Below are 24,985 nucleotides of genomic sequence, written 5' to 3'. Positions count from 1 at the left end.
CTGGCGTCATTTTCCTGAGACAAAGCCCCTGTTGTTTTCACACTGATGATATTACCTAGTTGGACAATAATACGTCTGCAAGAAAACCACCCACCTCGGAGAGCACCGAGGAGCCCTCGTGCCAACCCTGAGGTAAAAATATTCTCTTCCATGTTGTTTTTCTCAGCACCCTCATAGGAAAAAAGAGTTTAGCGAAATATCTCATACTGGGCCTACGTGAGGAGGAAAGAGCCTCCATTTTCTTCCCACAATGCCCTAGACCTACAAGTATGTGAGGTTTGTGCATTGCAGAGACAAGATGCTCAGCAGTTGGTGCTGTTGTCACTTGCCAGGACAACACGTTTATACACAAATAGATAAATCCTTGAAGGCAGGGGAGAAAAGAAGCTGATCTATTTTCACTTCTAATATCCCACTCCAAATAACTATTGGAATGTGCTTTCTCTCTCAATCCCTTTTGACCCTGGAGAAATTCAGGGAATTGTTCACAATGTTTCAGTCTATAGATAGGATGAAGAACTTAGAAGACATAATTCTCTCTCTCTTTCTCTCTTTCTCTCTCTTTCTCTGTCTCTCTTTTTCTCTCTTCCTCTGTCTCTTTCTCTCTTTCCCTCTCTCTCTATCTTTCTCTCTCCTTCTTCTTCTTCTTCTTCTCTTCTTCTTTTTCTCCTCCTCCTCCTCTTCTTCTTCTTCTTCTTCCTCTTCTTCTTCTTCTTCTTCTTCTTCTTCTTCTTCTTCTTCTTCTTCTTCTTCTTCTTCTTCTTCTTCTTCTTCTTCTTCTTCTTCTTCTTCTTCTTCTTCTTCTTCTTCTTCTTCTTCTTCTTCTTCTTCTTCTTCTTCTTCGTCTTCTTCTTCTTCTTCTTCTTCTTCTTCTTCTTCTTCTTCTTCTTCTTCTTCTTCTTCTTCTTCTTCTTCTTCTTCTCTTTCTCCATGTTCTAGGACACCTTTAACATGTAAAATCCCCCCAAAATAAAACATGAACACAATCCGCCTACATCAGCAGCTGAAACCATTTCATTATTGTGTTGAAATCAGATTCAGTTACAAACTGAAAAATCCAAAAAATTACTGTGTAGTGAAACTACCCAAGGAGTAAATCTATACATTTTTAGAGCTTCTTGCGATAAGGGAATCAAATAGACCCTAATGGTAACAGGAGTGAAGTCTTTGTAGAAAAGACGGTCTCTCTTGTGTTCACCAATTACCAATTAACCAATGGAATAGCTTGCCTTCAGAAGCTGTGGGTTCTCCATCACTAAAGGCTTTCAAAAAGAGACTGGGCAACCATTTGTCTGAAATGGTATAGGGTCTCCTGCTTGAGCAGGGGGTTAGACTAGGTGACCTCCAAGGTCCCGTGCAACTCTGTTATTCTATGTTCTAACCCAAGAACCTCAGAGAAATTATTTTGGTTCTTCATTCCTGATCTCTCATGAAATCCAGTCCCATTCAGGATTCAAAACTTGATTCCCCCAAACTTAATAAGATACATAGTTTGGACTGCTGCTGAAGCATATATTAACTGGCCACGGAGTTCTCGATCTAACCAACGCTAATAAATCAGCTCTGAAATTGATTCTTTTTTTTCCCAATCGCCATGCTGTGCCATCAATCAAAACAAAGCAAAACAAAAAATGCTTCCCAGATTCCAGAGGCCGGCTATGTTGATCCAACGGAATCTGTCCCATGGGAGTTGTATTATCCCTGGGGTCAAGAGTGGGCGCTCCAAGAAATTCTTGTTCAGCACGGTCATTCATTGTCCGTTTTGATGAGTGGGACTTTCCACCCATTGATCACGTTCTAAAATTCAGGATAATGTCAGTACTCGAGTATTCATATGGGGGCAGGGGGATTAGCAGAAAGTTGGTAGTTCCTTAACAGATGCGATTCAACTTAGAGCCTTGGTTTGACCCTGTTTTAATTTTTTGATTGACTCTCAATGCTAATGCTAATAATAATAATAATAACAACAACAACAACAATAATCAAAGACCTACAAATAGAAATAGAAAGACTGTGGCAAAGGCAAGCAAGGGTAGTACTAATAGTAATAGGTGCCTTGGGTGCAATCCCAAAACAACTGGAGCGCCACTTGGACACCATCGGGATTGACAAATTCGCCATTAGTCAATTGCAAAAGGCGGCCTTACTAGGAACTGTTTCCATCTTGCGACGATATCTGTAATACCATTAAACATCCACATCTGCCTATCCCAGGTCCTTTGTAAGGACTCGATAGGTAGACAAAAATGCCAAATCCATCTGAACCTCTGGCTGACTGTGCAATGATCCATAATAATAATAATAATAATAAATAAATAAATAAATTAAGAGTCAGTAAGTCGAGGACTGCCTGGATGTATTTTTCACTTAGTGACCTTTCGCACTTATAACAACTTTGGAAAAAGTAACTTACGATCGTTTTTTTACACTTACGACCTTTGCAGCATCCCGCAACGGGGGGGGGGGGTCAAAATTCAGACAATTGGCAACTGACTCACATTTATGACGGTTGTAGCAACCTCTGGGGAGTCACATGATTCCCTTTTGCGACTGTCTGATAAGCAAAGTCAATGGGGAAGCTGGATTCACTTCACAGTGGTGTTACAGGGTTAACAACTGCAATGATTCACTTAACAACAGTGGCAAGAAAGGTCATAAAATGGGGCAAAACCCACTTAACAAGTGTCTCAGCAACAAAAGCTTTGGGCTCCATTGTGGTGGCAAGTCAAGGACTAAAGTGTATACAGCTGCCAAAAACAGATAGCTTAGATAAGCCCATTACCACTAAGATTCTATAATGCTCATAATTAACCCTCCTTTAGCTGTCCTTTAATCTGGTGGCTTCTGGGTGGATTGGACTATCACCATACAGCAGTGGTGGCGAACCTATGGCATAGGTGCCAGAGGCGGCACTCAGAGCCCTCTCTGTGGGCACGCGCGCCGTTGCCCCAGTCCTAGGCCTTCAGCTGCGTTTTATAAAACCTTTTCGCTTTAGGCCTCCACCGCCGTGTGCAAAAAAAAAAAAAAGGTTCAATCAATCAATTACAACTTCTCGCGGGGAAAAAAAAAGATCTTGCAAAGTTGGAATTGATTGAACTTTTTAGTCCCACCCAGTCTGCCATTACTACCGCAGCCACGCCCACCCAATGGGCCACACCCAGCCAATTGGCCACACCCACCCAGCACTCGACGATGCATAAGTGGGTTTTGGGTTGCAGTTTGGGCACTCAGTCTCTAAAAGGTTCACCATCACTGCCATACAGCAAGCTGGCTACTTGGACTGTTGTCCCACATACACATCAGCACCAGAATAGGGAAGAGTGCGATGCAACTAATCAAAGCACTGATTTGGGTGGGCTAAGTTTCAGCCTTGCAAAAAGCTACCCTGCTGAAACGGGAGAGCACGTAGAGGAAGTGGTTGGCTTATGGTTGACTGGTAGCTCCATCATGCTATAAAAAGACATGTCATTAGCATGTCTCCCGGTGTGCAGGCAGGATGGAAGTAACCAGCCTTTTAGTCACCGTTGTTTCTAAAACATTGCGAGTAAGCACAGCACAATCTTATTAGATTGATTCTTGCATTTTACGTCTTTGCTTCTAATGAGAAGCCTATGACTAAAAGATCTTCAGACGAGGAAAAGGATGCTAAATTCTATGCTTTTCCAATCATACTCAGTCACAACCAAATTATATTTCATTCAATTTTTTTTCCCCTCTAGTTTTCCGGGCAGGATGGACGTAAGTATCTAAGCAACCACAAATAATATCGCTTCGACTTCCCCCCCCCACACACTTAGAAAGCTGTCGGTAGTGATCACAGCTCAAACCTTAGTGACGCCTTTGCCCTTATCAAAATATATTCACAGAAAGAAAAAGCAATAAGAAGGTACTATCACTGTCTTGGTCTTTTCCTTTTGCATAGAAAAGGTTGGTGTATACAATGATTTGAATTTTAATTGAATTTTAAAGGTATGATTTTTATTTATTGTTTAAAGGTTTTATATCATATTTTAACTGTGGGATTGTGATCTCCTAGAGTGGCCGCAGTGAGCTGGGTGGGAAAGAAAGAAGGAAGGAAGGAAGGAAGGAAGGAAGGAAGGAAGGAAGGAAGGAAGGAAGGAAGGAAGGAAAGAAAGAAGGAAAGAAAGAAAGAAAGAAGAGAAGGGACCTTATTGTGCTTATGATTTTATTATGCTTAAGCTTGATATTAGTAGTGTTATTTTGTAGCCGTTTTATATAAATTTTTATATGTAAGCAATCTCATAGATAGAAGCAAGTGTTTTATGTATATTGGAAATGTAAATGTCTTGTGCTAAATATACAGGAGATTGCTTACATGAAAGGAGCAAGGTAAGGTTCAGTGATCCAAGAAATAGGGAGGGGGAGGGTGAGTTAGTCTGGCCTAATGTGTATGAATCATCACCTTGCAATTTGTTTTTCTGTGCTTCCTTGCTTCTGGTACAGAGACTTGAATCTCTTTGTTCTGAAAAGGTATAAAAAGTGGGGGGAAAAATCTCTTCTGGGTGTCCCTTCATCCCTCTAAACAGCCACGAAGCGGGAGAAGGTTATCCAACTCTGTCTTGGCCAAAATAAAGTTGTTTTCTTTGCTGAAACCTCTGCTCAGGAGTTTCTTTGGGCTCTTTGAAATTTCTGAGTAGCGCAGAGAAGTTCATGAGGCTGAGTGGAAAACCTTACAAAAGAAAGAAAGGAAGGAAGGAAGGAAGGAAGGAAGGAAGGAAGGAAGGAAGGGAAAGAAAGAAAGAAAGAAAGAAAGAAAGAAAGAAAGAGAAAGAAAGAGAAAAAAAAGAGAGAGACACAGTTCAAAAGTCTGCTACTCCATCCTGTGCAGAGTTGTAAAAGAGCAAATCTATGTATATCTGATTAGGTTCCCTAATTGGGTCATGAAACATCTACAAGAAAACCACCAAGTTCAGAGAGCACCAAGGATTCCACACTTCAATCCTAAGCTTCAAATATTCTTTTCTATCATGCTCCCTTTGCCTGTTTCTCAGTACCACGTTTTTAAAATGATGGTGATAAAGTGGGAAGGAAGGATGGAGCTGGACATGTTTAGTTTGAGAGACAAAGTGGACCCTTTAGAAGTTTCTTTGGATACCTGAAAGTCGGTCATTGTGAAAACTGGAGCTTTGTTGCAGAAAGCGAATGGAAATGACTGCGAAGCAGAGCTCAAGTCACCGTTTTGCCTATTTTCTTAATGATAAGAAATGTTCAGTTTTGCAATTGGTCACATTCGGACTCAATAATAAAATTCTCCTCGCATTAAAAATAACTCACGAGTGGTGCATTGTATATATCCCTCATTGAGATGGAGTAAAAGTTGCTGAGTTGTTATCCTGCATTTATTTGCATCTGTTTTCCTCCAAAGATAATTTTTTTCTCCTTTCTTTACCTTCAATCTAAAGCATCTTCTATGAACTTATAATAATAATAATAATAATAATAATAATAATAATAATAATAATAATAATAATAATAATAAATCAAATAAATAGTTCTCCAGTGCCATCTGGCGGTGAGAAAAAAAATCACACAGGAATTGCTTTCAATTCAGTCACCTTTCCGTATAAGATTTATTCCTTGATATTCCTAAATAACAGTATAAGATTTATTCCGTGATATTCCTAAATAAGTCACTCCCTTGACGCCATCTGTTCTTCCAAGAAGTGCATTGGAAAGCTTAGGAAAATGTGTGTTTGAAGGCTCTGAACATTTTTCAAGTTAGCCCTATCATATCTGAGTAGCGGGAATCCAGCTCCATTTTGTCAGCTTTCCCAGAACTGCAGGCTGCTGCTCTTCTGTTCTTCAATAAATGGAACTTTCTTTCCTAAGCAGCCTCCATTTCGTTTACTCCCGGCTTGAACTGGACCTGAAGATTTTTCTTTCAACAGTTTCTTTATGATCTTCCTGTTTCTGTATTTGTTTTACCTGATTTCTTGAGTCATCCCAGAATCTCAACCTGCTCATCTTGAATAGGAAGATACATGTTCGAAAGGGAGGTTCTCTTTCCCCAAATTCATCTGGCTAGAACTGCTAACCATACACCCAAAATAATGAAAAATGGATGCAAATTCTCAAAAACAAGGTATAACTTATAGATGAAGACTGTCTATTGCCTTTGGGGCTTCTTTTCCGCTACCAAGAACATCTTTTCAGCCCAGGAAAAAAGCATCAATAGACTTGCAGAAGAAGAAAGGGACCAAGGGAAATTGTCCCAACACTGTCTATTTTAGGTCATGTGTGGCAACCAAAGTCACTTGGAGGAGCCCCTCTCTCTCTGCCGCCTGCAAAAGTATGCTTTCCTAATCAGAATAATTAATGGAACAATGGATGGTGTGAGTGTAAGATTCTGCTTCTTGCTTTCTTTTCCTGGCTGATCTCTCCAATAACCATCCAGATTTGGTTCCTTTTCTCCACAGGATCTGGGATGAAAATTGTTTTCCCTACCCAACTGGGCAGCTGTACATTTTTTGTAATTCAGTGGGCTCAAGCCTTTCTTGCTTTACTTGAGCTCCAGGCCTATATATAGGATCAAAATAATGGTGTGAACCCTTGAGAGGCATCAGAGTGGATCAAAAACATAATATGTGTTAACCAGCAGAGGGCGCTCTTGTCTGCCAGTCTTTCTTGTCCCTCTCTGCCCCACTGCTTTTTAACAACCCGTGAAAATTGGTCCTTTGGTTATCGTCCTTGTTTCACATGCCATTTAAAAAGCTTGCTCCGTGGTACTTTGTGAAAAAAATTCACAACCCGTGCCGAATTGAGATTGCCAAAGTCTAATTCTTGCATTAAGCTTCTTTGTGGGCTATAGATACAGTCTCCTTTTGTGTGTTGGTACAAAAGAGCTTGCTGAAGTTGAAACTCAAGTACTTTGGCCACCTAATGTGAAGGAAGGACTCACTGGAGAAGGGCCTAATGCTGGGAAAGATCGAGGGCAATAGAAGAAGGGGACGACAGAGAAGGAGGTGGCTGGATGGAGTCCCTGAAGCAGTAGGCGTGAGCTTAAATGGACTCCAGAAGATGGCAGAGGACAGGAAGGCCTGGGGTCGCGATGGGTCGGACACGACTTCGCAATTAACAAAAAAAAAAAAAAAATGAGGCCTCTCTCTCTCTCTTCTCTAAGAGAAAAGGCCCCACTCATCCCCTTTGTACATTTATCATTCACAATTACTGTACATAATTTTATAAATTATGCAATGAGGCTCCCAGACCTTGTCCTTTTGAGTTGATATAGTGGTTGCACAACAAACACTGCCCCCTTAAAGCAAACCCACGCAAATGTAAATCAATGTAAGATAATGAGTGAGGGGTGCTAGTGGACTAGCGCTAAGGATGTTACTTAGTTAGGGTAATGAAACGTCTGCAAGAAAACAAGCAAGCTCAGACAGCACCAAGGACCCCTCATTTCCAGCCTGAGTTACAAATATTCTCCTTCAAAGATAATGAGTCCTTGAATCTAGAACACACAGAGTTAAGCAAGGAAATGCAACCAGACAGATACAAATCCAATCGTTTATATTTAGGGTCACAGATGGCTGTGATTGGAGATTTCAGGAAACCTTGGTTTATTGTGACATGAACAAGATCAGCATTCCTCTAGACTCCGGTCACGTCATTCACGATATTGTTGCAATAACAGAACTACCTATGATAGCTTGAATAGCTGGAAAAATTTGAGATACGGATCTGTGAGAAGCTAGGGAGATGTTGAAAGGACGACACATATCACTCCATCATTGTGCAAGTGACGCAATTACATATTTACGCCATGACATCTGACCTAAATGTGCAAGTCGCGCCGTTTGTAGAATGACATCATTACAGATGTGTTATCATTTGCCTATCTAGATGGCCATGCAACGGAGACTATGAGATAGAGATAGATAATTTGGGTTGATGAGGATCTGGTGGCTTCTGCAATATTGCAGTGGCCTGGTTCATAGGCCAGAGTAGACACAATTCATTTAACCATACTTCTTCCCTGTACCTATTCTCCTCCATTGGCTGAAAATACTTCAATACACATATAGATTTATAGCTGGGCAAGATTTATAGCTTGCCCAGCTATAAATCTTGCTGGGCAAGCCACAGTGCCTGGGCTGACCTAAGAGACATCACTAAAAAGCAAGCAAACTACAATATGTCCCCAAAGTACTTTTTCAAAAGGTAACTGGACTTCATTTTTCCTTGAAGGCGTTTCGCTTCTCATCCAAGAGGTTTCTGCAGTTCTGACTGAATGGTGGAGGATGGAAGGATTTCATTCCTAACAACCAGATGAGTGCAAGAAATGTAAATCCTTCCATCCTCCACCATTCAGTCAGAACTGAAGAAGCTCCTTAGATGAGAAGCAAAACGCTTTCAAGGAAAAAAAAAAACAAAGTCCAGTTGCCTTTTGAAAAAGCATCTTTGGGACGACCCTGACTTGGATGACTGAGAATCTCTCGTAGACATGAAAACTACAACATGGCTACATTCATCGTGTACCCGGGTATCCTTTTAAGGGGGAAGAACTGGTTAAAAATCAGCCATTTTCCGCCGGATAAAGAGGGTTGACCCCTGGAAGGAAGAACAGAGCAATTGTGTTAGCCAAGTAGAATAACGGTGACGCTCTTAAGCATTTGCCACAAGCCACATCAGGGGTGTTGGGTCATTGCAGAAATGATGACCCCCCCCCGGGGGATGATGTGATGCTGCGCATGACGTCATGTCACCTGAGCCCATGGCGCCCAAACCCAAAAGAGGCAGAGAGGGGGAAAAAAAACCATGCTTGGAAAAGCAGAGACAGATGTGTGAGAGAAAAATAGCAACAAGGCCATAAATTCAGCAACCGTGAGCCGGGCAACTATGAATCCCCAGAGGCCTGGACAAAAGATAACTCCCCCCCTCCAGACAGGCAGGGAATTCCAGGCTGGCAACAAAACAACTGCTCCAGCATTTTTCTACCTTTTCCATGACAACAAAATAGCTCAAGAGCAAGAGAGGGAGAAGTCAGCTAGGTTTTCTCAGAAGGGGCAGGCAGAACACACCAGTGAGGAAGAGACGACAGCCTCAACCTTAGGGGTCTCCCATGAGGAACAATCCTAGAAAAGGACCAATATAGCCCATTTGGCTTATCCTGCTATATTATAATCCAATTATTATGTGCAAACCCACACATCAAATTGTGGCCTTCCAATATTGCTGGAGCCCAAGGCCTTAAGGCAGTGGTTCTCAACCTGTGGGTCGGGACCCCAATTGGGGTCGAACGACCATTTCACGGGGGTCGCCAAACAACGCAGTCCGCCATTTTTTCCCCCTTTTCCTTAGCTGTGCTACTCCCTTTTATTCTATTGGCTTTTGAAAGCCAATAGAATAGACTCTCTTGAATTGTCCAGGCTGTCTCTGCCCTGCTGAGCCTGCCAAAAGTCGCATTCTGCAAATGGTGCTGCAAGTTGTCTGCTTGCCAGCTACGCCTCGGCCGGCGCAGGGGGCGGCACCATGCATGCGCGGTGCTCCCGGGCAGGGAAAGTCCTCAACTTACGACTGGTTGGGTAGTCCTCAACTTACGATCGGTTGGGTAGTCCTCGACTTATGACCGGTTGGGGGTCGCGGCATTAAAAAGGTTGAGAACCACTGCCTTAAGGAATGCTGAAAGATGGTGATTGCACTGAACCAAGGGCGGTTTTGTTTGAGTTGAGCTTCACACACTCCCATATCATTGGATAAGCATGGCTGAACAAACCATGGTTTAGTGTAACCAAGCATGCTTCAGCAACAGAGAGAGAGAGAGAGAGAGAGAGAGAGAGAGAGAGAGAGAGAGAGAGAGAGAGAGACATCAGCACCCACTGATGTGCGGGGAGAACAGGATCTATAAGACAGCAGCTTCTGGCCAATTGAGGAATATATTTAGTAGTGCTTTATTCATATACAGCTTGACTTATACAGCTCGGAAGCGGTGAAACGATGCCCAAGGACAGGATTCCCCAATCAGTCACACTTCAGAGGTGTGGGATTACAACTCCCATTACGCCAGACAAGAGTGCCACACTGGCTACGACCAATGGGAGCTGCACTCCAACCCAGATGGTCAGGGCAGGTTACAGGCTAGGTGAGAGGATTTGAGCACTGGCACATGTGGACAAGGTCGATGAGGCCTTTTCAGAGGTCGGAGACTTGTGGGGAAGGCAGCCGCCCCTGGTGCCTTTAACAGCTGCTACGTGAGAAGCCGAAGTTCCACCCAAGCGAGGTTCCCCCAGAGAGCCATATTTAGTCTTGTGATGATCCCAGCTGAGCGAGTGGGTGGGTTGGCGAAGCCTGAGAAGCTGTTGAGGGTGAGGAAAAGCCAGGGGCAGAAATCTGAGACAAAGGGGTGTTACGGATGAAGCTTTAGGGGTGTGAGAAGCAAAAGGCCAGGCCAAGAAATCGAGAACAGCAGCAACCCTTCGTTTTGCAACTCGGAACCCGGGAGTTAGGCCCACCAAACCCACCCCCCAAAGCAAGGGGGATGTGTGACTGGGGCACCCCCTTCTTCAGCAGAGGCACGTGCCCTTATTTCTTCACTTTGGCGTCGTAGGTGCCAGCGTTCTTGTAGGCCAATACATAGCCACTGTTGTCTACGATGTTCTCCCGCCCACTCTTTCCTCTGCCCTTCCCGCTCTCGTCAAAGCGCTCCTTGTGGGATCCAGTGTACTTGGAGGTGTCCGTCAGCCTCTCCACAGCCCCCAGATTCTTGGCTTTCTGGAAATCACAAAGACAAAGTGGAGCTCAGGAACCATCTTTGACCAACACCCAACCGCCATCGCCATCCCTGATGAAGTGGCCCTTGAACATTTTCACCAACCTAGTACTTATATACCGCTTCATAGAGCTTTACAGCACTCTCTGGGCAGTTTGTTACCCAACCACCTGGGTGCTAAAGATTGTATTTATTAAACATTGGAAGAGTGGTTTCCCACCATTCTGACACAGGGAGACCATACACAATCTAGTAAGTTTCAGCTTCTTATATTTTGTTTTGGTACATTGAAAAACTTCCTGATGGTAAGATCTATACAACATAAGGAAAGTTGTGGGTTCTCCAACTCTGGACCTCTGCAGAGGGTTGGATTAGGGGATCCTTGGGGTCCCTCCCTATGCTCAATTCTGTGTCTTCTAAAAAACTTAACATGGATTTAAAGAAAGATTATTTCCTCCACTATTTACCCTCTGTAAAAAGTAAGTAGTTTAGATTTTAATCAACAAATATAGACCACTCTGGTAAGACTGCCTCTCTCCCTTTATTTGTGTATTTATTATATTTTCCATGGACTCACTTCAGATGTGTTAGGATTATAATTCCCCAAATACCGAGGTGGCGCAGCAGTACTGCAGGCCACTTTAGCTGACTGTGTTCAGCAGGTCAGCGGTTCAAATCTCACCGGCTCAAGGTTGACTCAGCCTTCCATCCTTCCGGAGTAGGTAAAATGAGGACCAGATTGTTGGGGGCAATGTAAATATATATATACATTGCTTACTGGTGTACACCGCTTAGAGAGTGCTTGCACTTAAAGCGGTATATAAGTCTCACAAATAAATAAATAAATAAATAAATAAATAAATAAATACAGAGCAAATCACCAACCTTCACATCTTAGAACCTGCTTATCTCCTGGTTTTGTGATGCATAGGCTAATTTTCGTGGCTCTTGACTTCTATGGGATCCTTCCTCCTTTCCTTCTTTCCTTCCTTTCCTCCCCTCTCCCACCCTCTCTCCCAGGAGCAACACTCACAGTGATGCCCAGGTTGGCCGGTTCTTTGCCTGCCACCAGTCCGCAGATGGAGTCAAAAGCCTCCTCGTTGCTTTTATCCTTAAACCGCTTTGGCGCCAGTTCTTCCAAGGCCCGCTTGAATTCCTCAAAACTGATGACCCGGGCTGATTTTGCTCTGTAACACAATGGGAACAAAGGATTCACAAACAACATGCAGGACTGGACCCCTTCTGCTTGATTGCCTTCCGCCTTTTTATGCCCATACCCAGAAGAAAGAATAAATAGAAGGGGAAAGGAAAAACTGCAAATAAAAACATATTTAAGGAACGATGCACAAATGATAGAATAGAAAGTAACAGGGTTGGAAAGGACCTTGGAGATCTAGTCGATCCCCTGTTCAAGCAGGAGGCACTATACCCTTCTGGACAAATGGCTGTCCCATCTCTTCTTAAATCCTCCCGTGTTGGTGCACCCACAACTTTTGAAAGCAAGCTCTTCTACTGATTAGTTGTTCTTCAATGTCAGGAAATTTCTCCTTAATTCTAAGTTGGATTTCTCTTTGATAAGCTTCCATCTGTTGCTTTTTGTTCTGCCTTCAGGTGTTTTGAAGATAGGTCAACTCCCTCCTCTCTGTGGCAGCCCCAGAAATTGTGGAAGACTGCTATTATGTCACCCCAAGTCCTTGGTGAAACAACTTGGTGAGATGGCATGCAGTTGCCCCAGCTTACATCCTTGCTTCATAATTCAAGATCCCAGTAGGTAGCTCAGCATCAGAGCAATGAAATCCCACTACAGATGTCACCATATAGATGCTTTGGAAGCTGCTACTTTCAAGGCAAGTTCTTCTTCAAGGCAAGCTTGATTCCTTATGATTAAGTCCACGTACAATCCTATATTGACAGCCACCGCCATTCATGGACACGTCTGCCTTCTGCGCTGAAACCCCTGGATAACCTTCCATTTGATTCATAACCAGTGTCACTCTGCTCAGCTTCCGAGGCCAGACAAAGTCAGCCAGATGTGGCCACCTGCCAGCCTTGGGAGAAACAGGAATTAAACTTGGAGGTGATGAAAACAATTGGGGAGAATTGTTTGCTGTGCCTGTCGGAGGAGATCAGTTGAGCTCCTGATTCCAGGCAGAGGTACAGAAGAGAGCTGCAGAGATCAATTCAGCCTTCTGTTGCTTTTAATGAGACAAAAAGGGGATAAAAAGACCAAAACACCGGCCCACCAGCAATCAGCACCCAGATAAGAAACCCCAAGATTAACATCAGACCAACAATCAAGCAAGATCAAGCAAGGAACTGCCAACAAGCCAACAGAAAACAACCCCACCAGAGAATTTCTAAGACCTTTAGAATATAAACTGAGAGAAAGCACCATTCCTTACTAGCACTGATGATGTTACCTAGTTTGGTTAATGAAACATCTGCAAGAAAACAAGCCAGCTCAGAGGGCGCCAAGGACCCACTTTTAGATGGCTCTTGGACGTGTCCCTTGGAGTTCCTGTGAAAATTGCCGCCTGACTCTGACTTGTATTGGACCAGAGGAACCTGCAACTGAGGGCATTTATTTAACACAGTGTTTCTCAACCTTGACAATTTTAAGGCATGTGGACTTCAAGGCTGTGGAATTCTGGGAGTTGAAGTCCACATGCCTTAAAATTGTCAAGGTTGAGAAACACTGATTTAACAAGTGCCTCAAATGCTGCTGCTGTGCACAGATTCGGATAGAGCCGTGTTTTTTAACCTCTGCAACTTTCAGGCATCCGGACTTCAACTCCCACAATTCTCCAGCCAGCGTCTGAGGTTGAGAAATTCTGGAACAGAGGGAAGTAAACCCTCACACAAACACTGATGTATAACTCTTTTTTTGCTCCAGCTGCACATAAGCCGCTGAAATGCTGAACCATGCATTTCTCATGAAAAACGACAGGGGATGTAATGAAACATCAGGCTCTTCCTGAGCATTTATCCAGAGAAAGAAGCTAGTGCTGCTTTACGGAGGCTTAGTCTCAGGTGTCTTCTCAAGAATTACAGACATCTTCCATGTGCTTCAAAGCAAGGGGGGAATGTCACTTGTTTGCTTCTTTATTTTGGATACGTGTGTTTTATAACCTGTGGTCTGGTTTCTTTGAATATAAATAGTATCCTGGGAGTTGTGGCTGAGTTCTCTTTGGAGGCAGGACAACTGCCCTGTCAAGAGTTCATCCCCGCACTTAAAAATCATATTTATTTATTTGATTTATACCTATCTCACATAAAAGACTCTGGCCGGATTATGGTAGAATAGATAAAAACAATAAAATGCATCATATAAAATTTAAAAAAAGATAACAGCCAAGCTTCAACAAAGCCAAGAGAAAAACTCTGTTACAGATCTGGGCAGAAAAGCAAGTTTTTAGGGCCTTGTGAAAGGCCAACAGGATCAGGGCTAACCTAGTTTCAAGTGGAATGATGTTCCACAGGGAAGGTACCATGATGGAAAACTGCCTCTACTTGAGCTGTGCCAGCTGACACTCAGCTAATGACTCCAGTAGCCTGTCCATTTTGCTGGATTGGGTGGGTTAAGTATAAGGGGTTCTCAATTTATGACTGGTTGCGTAGCTACCATTCAAAGTTACAACAGACCTCCTTGGTGATCTTTACAACTTGGTTCTGAAGTTCCAATAGCCACCAGCCTCCATGATCACCTGACCGCATGTCGGCCACTTGGCAACTAGCCTAAATGACAGTCATTGGCAGTGACCCACAGTTGCCTGGTCCTGTTTTACAGTGGTTTTGTTGTTGCTTCTGGTTTTCGGCAAAACTGGCTCCTAGCAAGCAGTTCGTTTAACAAAAGGTTGTAAAATCGGGTAGATCACATGCATCACCCAATTTATGACCACCATAACATACAGTCTTAAATCAAGGACCACCTGTAGAAACAATTAGGGAGAGACAGTTTCAGAAATAGCCCGGTCCCAAGCCATGAAAATTCACCACAAAGCCACTAATCTCTAAACAGAAGTCCTATGTGCTCCTAAAACCACAGAATAAATTCAAGGAACCCTTACAAAATTTGGAACTGGAATATTGATGTGCCCTGTGAGAAGGTTTCACGCCCAACTGTGTCTCTCTCGCTTTCTCTCTCTTTCCTCCAATTGAACCATTCGTTTCTGTAATCAAGGCTTTTCCTTTACAAACAAACAAGGCTAGCAGACTAAGCTACATTTTCTGCCACAACTAAGGACTTAACCTCTGAAACAACAAATGACATTGAGCCAGAGGAATAGTAGCAAAAGGACCTTCTGCCAATACATTGGATCACATCAGAACAATTTGGTCTTCTCAGAAACACAGATGTGGTCCTCAGCTGTGCCAAAGGGAAGTTGTCATTTGGCCAAGAAAACTGGGTGACGTGTGTGTGTGTGTGTGTGTGTGTGTGTGAGAGAGAGAGAGAGAGAGAGAGAGAGAGAGAGAGAGAGAGAGAGAGAGAGAGAGAGAGAGAGAGAGAGAGAGAGAGAGAGAGAGATTTAGTTGTATTTATTGGAATTTCTGCACAATGGCTGTAGGCTCCGGACAGTGATGGGCAATCATCAAAACCTTAAAACAATACACAATCATATCATCTCAAAAACAGTCTCAGTGACTTTCCAGCAGGGTCTGGCCTGATCTCAACCTTTTCCAAATTCTTTTCTAAAGAGCCATGTTTTTGCTGTCCTGATAAAACTTAGCAAGAGGTGGAGGGTGGTTCAAATGAGCGACGGGGTGAGCTGCTGTTCCTGCCCCAGTTAGGTGGAGCAAGGAACGGGAGCTCACCCCATTGTGCAGAGCTGGGGTCTCAAACCTGGGCTGTCAGAGAGCATTCTCTGAGAAATTCCTCCTCAGAACATTCTCCAGAAATTCCTCAGTGTCTGAATCACACTGAATTAGCATGTATAATTCACATTACTGAGGGGAAAACGTTTTAAGACATGATGAAGTCTCTCCTACATCGTTCTTATTTAAATGGAAGATTAAAGTTTCTGAGGCTATGCTGTCTAGAGAGTCCTGGAAGAAAAAAAATATATCAAATGAATAAATACATTAAAATGCGGTGTTAATATGCTTTAATGGTGTGTTCTACATTTATTTGAAAACTCTCCAGTTCCTGTGTTTCATAAATTAAATCCCATCAGGAAGCTAACAGAGATACTTACTTCACCTTGCTGAAGACAATGTCCACTTCTGTGCTGGTGACCCCTTTTCCATCGATCACCTTACAATCTTTACACAGCTTGGCCCAATTCTTGCCATTCATTTCTTGACCTGTCGCTTTGGTGTCCCCATAGATGGCAAATTTCCGGAAGCTTTCCTGCAAGGATTCCATGTCTGTGCTCTCGGCCATGGTGCCCTTTCAAAACACAGGAACATCCGTTCAGTTCCAGGCTGTACATGACATGAGTTAACATCCCAAAGATTGGAAGAGAGAGGCAACTCAAAGCCCTTCACTCGGGCTGAAAGCAGGATACCGCAACCTTGAGTCACGTGCTAGCCTAGTATGTTTGGGTTAAGACCCAAGATCGAAAAATTCAGCTTTGATCTCTCCAGTGGTTATGAAGCTTACTGGGTGACTTTGGGCCAATCACTCCATCACAACACAACCCCTCTCATTAGTATTGGGGGAATAAAATAAGGCATGAACCTTGTTCTCATAAGTCATTTTGAGTTCTCAAAAAAAAAAAAAAAGGTGAGACACAAGGACAATAACTAAATAGGAAATATGTAAACTTTGTGGCCGTTGGACCTTATTTCAAAATTCCTTTGCATTCAGTTCATCCCTTTGAAAGAAGATTCTCCCTTCTCTGCCGCTTGACGTGTGAATGGGAAGAGAAAGAGAGAAAGAAAAGAACATCAAGAGATGAGAGTGGGCAACACTCTCTTTCTGGTATTACAGAATTACGGAATAAGCGTTGGAAGAACGGACCATGGAAGTCATCTAGTCCAACCCCCTGCTCAAGCAGAAGACCTTACAGTTATACTATTCCAGATAATGGCTGTATGATTGGCAAAACCTTCCTGGTTTTTCTGCAAATTCCTTCAGAAATTTGGATTCCGATTATTTTAGTGGAAAGGGGAATGAACGGGGATTATAAACAAGGTTCAGAAGCAGAGAAAAGCACACCTCCTTCAGAATTAATGTACAACGATACCACTTAATTATATCAAAGGCCAATTTTAGGGGCTTCTTTCTGGATTAACTGAAGCTTTCAAACAGTTTTCAAGACATGCTTTATTGAAAATATAAATGCAAACATTGCCAAAACGAGGACATTGCTTCTATAGGAACTCAGGACGACAATTAAGAAGAACATATTTTGGTTGGAGGATCGGAGTTTTTGTGCATATGAAAATGCCCAGGTTAATCCATCTTAGATAACAGAATGCAATTTCTTATCAGAGCCAGAGAAATATTATTTATTGGCCCTATTTAATTCTGCCTGAATTCCGGGCAGAAGGCTGCTGGTGCCTGCCTTACGTATCGCCACTAAAAAGATTCCCCATCGCCTTAGGAGGTCTGTCCCGTTGTTCAAATTAATGCTCTGGGTTTGTTAGGAAGTTATTCTTAATGCTTAGCCTAATTCTACTTCTTTCTCATTTCCACCCCTCTGCTCGAAGCAAGGAAAAGCAATTTTGTTCCAAGTTGTTATATAAAGAGCAATCAAAAACAGAATGAATAATAAACACAACAAGACAGAAATTATTCAAAAATGTTCTTCGGTACTAAATTGAAAGGTTGCTTCTTATTGCAAATTGCATATGTTTTCCTCCACACAAATTAATTGTGTGTATATTTGCTTTGATGTCCAAAATAACCATCCATTTGAATTTGGAAACCATTTTTAATTATAATTCAGATATAAAGTTTGGGGTTTTTTTCTAACATCAGAACCCAATAACTTAGATTTTGATTTGCTACATATTTTTTTAGACATAAATTATTATAACCCCTATTTTAACTCATAATTTATATCTGACCAATGATTGTCACCCAACATTGCACCTTAACTTGATTTTAACAATGGTTTAAAGCTTTTAAATGGTGTAAGGTACTTAAATCATAGGGCAAAAAGCATGTTATCTCGAAATTGTTATTCCATTTCATTCAGTTTTATAATCCTTGTGACCCTCTTTCCTATTTATTTGTTTTTCTTTTTTTTCTCTGCTTCTCGGTGGTGTTACTTCTTTAAGTATCAACTAAAATAAAAGCATAACCTGCAATTATGCTAAAGAAATAATATATTGTAAAAACTAGAAACAATAAAAAGCTACACTGGAAAAAAAAAACACCTTATATATTGGACTGAAAGGGAGGCAACCTGGAATGCCACTAAGTAGAAATTGTCTAGGATGTGAGGCTTGCAACATATGTCACACCATTGATTCAGTGGATTCAACCAACTCAGAAATTGTGTAAGCATCAAACATTTGTGTTTCACTTTATAGTAAAACCACTATATAATAATTAATGGGTGGTTCTCAGATTTTGTTATGATGCAAGAATTACTTTAAATTCTGGACGGAAGAGCCACATCTGAGGCTGATTTGGGAGCTGTGTGTATATATCAGTGCATTGATAAACATACACTTTTACACACACATACAAATACTGCCCTGTATTCTTCTGGCGAACCAATGGCTTTTTTGCTTGAATTCATAATGGAGAAGCAGATGACTCTGAGGGAGGGAGAAACCATTAGCAGAAAGAAGCCATCCGTCCTTTGGTTTCTTTCTGGGCTCCAGGAGAAAAGTCATTGAGGCTTCCACTGTCTCCATGGGCCCCCTCCAAAACAAAAAAAAAAAAAAAACCCAGAAAGAATTCCAGGGTTGCCACCTATGTTTGATCAACCGTAAGAACCAGCCCTTCTTCTGTATGCTTAACTGCCCTGCAAGTGATTTCATTCTTGCTTCTGGCCTCCAGACTGGATTCTCTGTAACAGCAGGCAACCTATGAGCTGTGCAAGCAGCTCTCCAAGAGGGATGGGCAAAGTCCACTCAAGAATTACACCCAGGGTCAGGTCAGGTAAAGGTCTACTTTCTCGCTGAGTCCTGGGTGAAGATCTCTTCTGTGGCTCTCTTGAGACTTTGGGCAGTTGGAGGTGGCAGTTGGAGGGGGTCTCCTCCCCACCTCAATTCTTGCCAGTTGCCCAAAGGGAGCCAAATAATCTAAGTGAGCTAAAAAAAAAAAAAGTTTTGGCAGGAAAAAAGCATTCTATAAGGAACATTTAGCTACCTTGCTTCATGTCCCAGATCTGCTGCCTCCCTCTGCCCAACCTCTGTCCAAGACAGGAAGGGAGGCTATCCAAGGTACTAATTTGCCTGCGAGAAATCAGCAGAGGGTTCGCAATCTCTGTGCCCTGGATCACGCTGTCCGTGGCTCTTGAGCATTTGCCCTTAGCCACCCTGCTTCCCCCTGTTAGGGCACCAGCCAGCGTGGGATTTTGCCACATCTAAGGCCATAGTTACAGCCTGACATTAAACAAAAACAGACGTGTGCGTTTGGCTGTTGGTGTGGCCAGAGTTTGTGTTGCTTGGCGACGGTTGCTATGGGTGGGTTGTGATCTTTGGATGCTCTTGCAGTAGGGAGGATGAGGTGTCCTGAACTCTGCCCAGAGACACGTGCGCATGTGTGTGGCGGAAGGAGTGTTTATGCGTTCATTCTTATCTCTGCTTCTCCACCAGCTCCAAGCCTGGAGACAGAAGGCTGTGAAAGGCTGACACAGAGCAACCAAGACATTCCTGCATACACAGAAACAGAGTGGCTACACTGGAAAGCTAGGAAGAGAAACACTGCACGAATTCTGCTCAGTCCCTCCATTGCAGGTCCCGGATCTAATTTCCTAAAGACCTCTGGCTTCCCTTTATGCACAAAGGCTCTGGAAATGGGAGCATATATTTATTGATTTTTTTTTAATTGGTTTAAAACATTTATATAGCCACCCGTTTTAAAAACCAATTTTTGGGCCGCCCCCAATCAAAAATGTTTGAAGTTTTGTTTGATTTTCTTCAACCAAATCTACTGACTGCGTGGAGTGAATGCAATGCGTGTTCAAACGCATGCTTGGGTAAACAGTTTTCCATGGGGAAAAACAAAAAATCTTTGTGGTTTTCAAAAGCAGACAAGGATCTGGACAGGGTTCTGTAAAAGATACATTTTTTTTTTAAATGGGAGCATCTAATTGCATCTCCATTCAATTCAAGTCCTTCAATATTTAGGGGACACGTGTCACACAAACTCATGCATGGCAGCTCCTCTTCATACTGCATGTGTTGCATGCGAGCAAAAAGACTGTGATCCTCACACTGATGATTGCGCTAGAAATAGTAAACCAGCTACATTGTGGAGGGTGGCTCCTAGTTACTGTCTTTCTTCCTCAAACCCCGTTCAAGGTACACACAGGATTTTTTTTTTTCAGCAGATTGCCTAATTCACACCGTTGGGCAAGTTGCATTTTCTCCAAACTTCTTGGATACATAAACAAACATTCACTGGCAGGGCTTCCCCGCCCAATAGGCTAGCCGCTAGCTCATTTCAGACATCAGGCCAAACCCACTGTTTGCACTAACAATCATGTCACCAAGAATGTAAACCACGTTTCAGATTCCAGAGATGGATCACAAGCAAGCCACAGTTAAGAAACGCTTAGTACTGGTTGTCATCTATACCTCTGTTAGCATTCGTTTCTCCTTCGACAATGTCATTGAATTGGCAAAATTATAGCTGCATAATTTTGTATTTGCAATTTTGTAAATGCGTAATAAAGCCATTGCTGTGCCTTAGTTCATCAAAGCAAGCCATGGTTAGCATTAAAGAAAAGCTGAATCCTGGTTTCAAATTTTAATTTGTTAAACTCCCTAGAGTTTTGAGTCTTTGGCATGGATTTTGATTTTTTGACCAGCAATGTTGGTCTTCTGAATGCCTTCTAAAATGTGCTGCAACAAATGATAGACTTAGCCCTAGTTAACTTCTCCAACTAGGAGGAAGATTGATAATGGCTATTGTTGTTTTAAAAATTTAGCTTTATTTAACTGTTGTACAGTATTTACCATTTTAACTTGCTGTGACCTGCCCACTGGCTTTCTTTCAGTTGGGCAGGCTACAAAAATTAACTAACACATTGACTTTTACATGGGAATTGTATCTTTTGGGCTAGTCATTCTCCAACCTCAGATACAAATTTATTTCTTTATGTCCCCTAGACTGCCAAAAAATTGGCAGTATGCTTTTTTGCTGTTTTGGGAAAGAAATACATCTGTAATTTACATCTTAAAATAAGCTTTATGTTGTTTTAACAAGCAAAGTGGGGGGGGGAGAATAGCTTCTAAAAACACTACCTGCACATAGTACGTTTTGGTTGAAGCCGCGTGCATAATGCAGCTTTACCCATTTTGCACAACTGCCTTACTCCCTGGGCCTCTCCAAAGATATTAAGTTCTGTAGTAGACAGATGTTTGTGTCTGCTGAGTTCTATATTGTAAAATAAATTGACATAGGACATAATGCTGGCCTGTCCTCATTAACACCTAGAAAGGAACTCAAACCATCTTTTTTTTTAATCCAGAACTTTCTATGCTTGATCAGGGGGGTGTTTATTTTTCAGATTGTCTATATTTATATCTCTGCAAGCTGCCCATAAGCATAACCATATACAATTATACAATAAATATGTATCGTCTCTTTTGCTCCGTCTTTTCTCTTTTTTTTCTCCCTCCCTCCATCTCCCTCCTTCTCTCTCTTTCTCTCTCTCTCTCTCTCTCTCTCTCTCTCTCCCTTCCTCCCTCTCTCCCTCCCTCTCTCCCTCCCTAATTGCCAGTAATTCTGGAGGGCAAAGGTGCAATACACTTTATATAGGGAATGGCTATGGTAAGGAGATAATTGACCTGCGAATATTGGAGATCTCTTTTATAAATTTGCAACCCAGCAAACTCCATCTTTAGATGTGTGTGGCGGAAGAAGTGTTTATGCATTCATTCTTATCTCTGCTTCTCCACCGGCTCCAAGCTTGGAGATAGAAGACTATGAAAGGCTGACATAGACCAGCCAAGACATTGCTGCATACACAGAAACAAAAGGCAACAGACGCAGCATGGAGAGCATCCTGAAAGCTTTGCTTCTTTAACCCTCTTGGGATACATCTGAGAAAAGCTCTTTTATTTTTTTTTTCTCCCGGGTGACCTTTTCTAGTATGAATATGAACAGATCTGCAGAGCTCATGTGTACTTACTGACCTCGATCCCTGATGGGAACAAAGCTACCCGTAAACACGTAAACTTATCTAATGGAAGATACCAGTCCAAACATTTGCAGTTCTGTTCAGCTTTAGAGGGCTGCAACACAGTACTGCCTCTTCTCCATCTTTGACTGATTCATTAAAAGCAGGAGAAGCACGTATTATGGACGAGAAGCATCTCCCAATTAAACAAGTATTTTTTGCTAGGATTGAAGTGCAGATGGACTGAAGGAAAAGCTAAGCCCATTTTTACACGGGATGCTTAAATATTCCTTTTCAAGACTCTTAAACCAGGGCTCTGCAACCTTGACAACTTTAAGACTTGTGGACTTCAGCTCTCAGCATAGCTGGCTGAGGAATTCTAGGAGCTGAAGTCCACATGTCTTAAAGTTGTCAAGGTTGCAGACCCCTGTCTTACACACTTGACCTGTGCTTGCAAGGACCAGGTATAGAGAATAAAAATTCAAAAGGAAGGGCTATCATTCCTAGCAATTTTCCTGGACCAGGTCTGTTTATCACTAGCATGGGTGAGGACTGCCCCCCTCCACAGATCTTACTGAACTGGATCTCCCAGCTGACCTATTGATCAGGCTAAAGTCCTGGGAACTGCAGTTCAGCAGCCAAGAAAAGAACACGGTTTCCCACCCCTGGTCTAGAGATCTGGCCAGGTACAAAATCATGTCTCAAGATGGCGGATGATACAAAACTGCAAAACAAGGTGTTTCTCTGCACCAGAGTTGGTTTTCAATAGCCAGGATCAAAGCTTAAAGAGAAATGCTGCAAATAGGTAGATGGCTTGGTTTAAGACACAAATAAAGCTTTGCGTGCTTGTTTTCAGTACAATAGACATGTTCACAAATCCTTGGACAGGTCTAATGCAAACCAGTGGATCATTACCTTCTGCCTCCAGTTCCTCAACTCTGATAATGAGCTTGTAAGGTTTTATGCAAAGAAGCCTTGGCATCATCTATGGAGATTCTCAGTCATCCAGTTCATGGTTGTCCCAAAGGGGCAGCCAAGAAGCTTCTTCAGTTAACGGAACTGAAGAAACGTCTTAGATGAGAAGTGAAACGGTCTTCAAGGAAAAAAACAAGAAAGGCCAGTTGCCTTTTGAAAAATCACCCTTGGATCAAGCTGTGGCATCACGTGCTGCTTGGTCCTTTAAATTTGAGATACTAAAGAATGCACCCAGGACTTTTGTCATAGTCTGGCTTGCAATTTGTGCAAGGATATAAATGTGAATGCCAAGCACCTTTGCCCAGGATGGACTGAAAGGGGACTTAATGCTCTTCTGTAGATATTTCACCAGCTCACCAATTTAAGAGGTGTGGAAGCATGCCAGCCTGGGAGATTCTGGGAGTTGAAATCCACACTTTTTAAAGTTGCTGAGCTGGAGAAGCACTGATCCATATACAGAAGGTCATCCATCTCAAGTCTATTGACTTGCTGAAGTTCTTGGATCGACTGTGGATCCAGCCTCATGACCACTTCTTGGGTTAATAAACCAGAGTGCAAAGCAGGATCTCTTCACACAGACAGACAAGTCCGGAATGAAAAGGTTCTGAGGTTGTAAATGTAAAAAAACGTATAAGCGGAAATCTCTAGGCAAAGCTCAGCTAAGGCTAAACTTGCCTTGGTAGAGGGTAGCCAGCTATTTTCAAATGTTTACTCGAACAAAAAGCATTAAGCATCCAGCAGACGGAGCCAAGCAGCCCTCCTGCATAGCTTCTGCATTTGCAATTAAAGCCTCTACGTCTCAACATGACATGTTTTTGCTTCCTCTGCAGCAGCATCGCCAGCCAGAAAGGCAAATAAACCGCAGGGGGGCCCAGGAGGATGTTCCTAGGCGGCGGCACTCTTAAACAACCCAATGGGACAAGCAGACAGATCCACGGGAACGAAACGGACCTCCAGACACAACTAAGGGAAAACCATTCAACCAAGCTCAGTCTCTCGGCACCTAGAGATGCCTGGGAGAGACCTGCCTGGCAATCACAGGCTTGCAGGCTTGCAGAAAGAGCAGATTATTATTATTATTATTATTATTATTATTATTATTATTATTATTATTATTATTATTATTATTATTATTATTATTATTATTATTATTATTACTACTACTATTGCACGATTTACACTACAGCCTGGTGGGAAAAACAAAGAAGGCAAGATCCCATCCCGACTTAATCCGAATTCGAGCGAAAATGATGTCATCGTGTTGCCTGCCCTTGCAAACCACAAAAAAGGGGAAGCTTCCCGGCGCGCTGTTTCCAACACGGTGCCCTCCCGGGGGGGCCTTCACCCAAAATCGGGGGGGGGAATGTGGCTTGCGGGGGGAGAGAGAGACGGGTCCCCCAGTCCATCGCCATCTACGGACGAGATTTCAACGGGGCTGATGCGCAAGGGAGCGCGCCCAGACAGACTTTAGGAGGGAGGGTCAGAGAGAGAGAGGGAGAGAGGGAGAGAGAGAGAGAGAGGGAGGGAGAGAGAGAGAGAGAGAGAGAGAGAGAGAGAGAGAGAGAGAGAGACTGCAGCTTGGAGAAGGGATGCGCGCAGCTGGAGCTGCACCCACGATGGATAGATGGATAGATGGATGGATGGATAGATGGATGGATGGATGGAGCAGGGCGCTTGGCTGCAGCTGCGCCGGCTGCAGCGACACTGGGGGGGGGGGGACCAGAAGGAGAGACCCTCGGCGACACCGACTGCAAGCCCACCCACCCACCCACCGCTCCGTCCGTCCTGGGAACCGTCCTTCACTCCACCTCGCTTTCTCCTGGGCTGCCCCGCTTGTTCGCTCGCTCGCTCGCGCGCGCGCGCTGCTGCTGCTGCTGCTTACCCCGCTCGCCGTCTACCTCGCTGCGCCTTTTTGCAGAACGCCTTTTGCTTTGGGAAAGGCTGGGCGGCCGGTCCGGGCGAGGCTCAGCTGTTGATTCCCGTCTCCATAGAGATCTGAGTGACACAGCGGCGCGGCGGCTGGGGGGGGGAG

The 24,985-nt window shown here is 43.1% G+C and overlaps 1 protein-coding gene across 2 annotated transcripts; it reads right to left on the bottom strand.

The window, feature by feature from the left end:
- Positions 1-9,890: 9,890 nt before the first annotated feature.
- On the bottom strand, positions 9,891-24,985 carry TPPP3 (tubulin polymerization promoting protein family member 3). 2 transcript variants are annotated; one of them, XM_039327548.1, is made up of 4 exons: positions 24,836-24,985; positions 15,925-16,118; positions 11,766-11,919; positions 9,891-10,734 (listed from the first exon to the last, which is right to left on the bottom strand). In XM_039327548.1, exons 2-4 carry the CDS (start codon positions 16,110-16,112, stop codon positions 10,546-10,548), a joined length of 531 nt encoding a protein of 176 aa, XP_039183482.1. In that variant the 5' UTR covers positions 16,113-16,118; positions 24,836-24,985; the 3' UTR covers positions 9,891-10,545. The 2 variants fall into 2 exon arrangements, with proteins under 2 accessions (XP_039183482.1, XP_039183483.1); XM_039327549.1 differs by having other exon boundaries at positions 24,762-24,862.

This window comes from Crotalus tigris, unplaced genomic scaffold, assembly GCF_016545835.1.
Source record: "Crotalus tigris isolate CLP2741 ecotype Arizona unplaced genomic scaffold, ASM1654583v1 scf7180000024362.2655971311:6658466, whole genome shotgun sequence".
NCBI classification, from domain to species: domain Eukaryota; kingdom Metazoa; phylum Chordata; class Lepidosauria; order Squamata; family Viperidae; genus Crotalus; species Crotalus tigris.
This window is presented reverse-complemented; position numbering and strand designations above follow the sequence as displayed.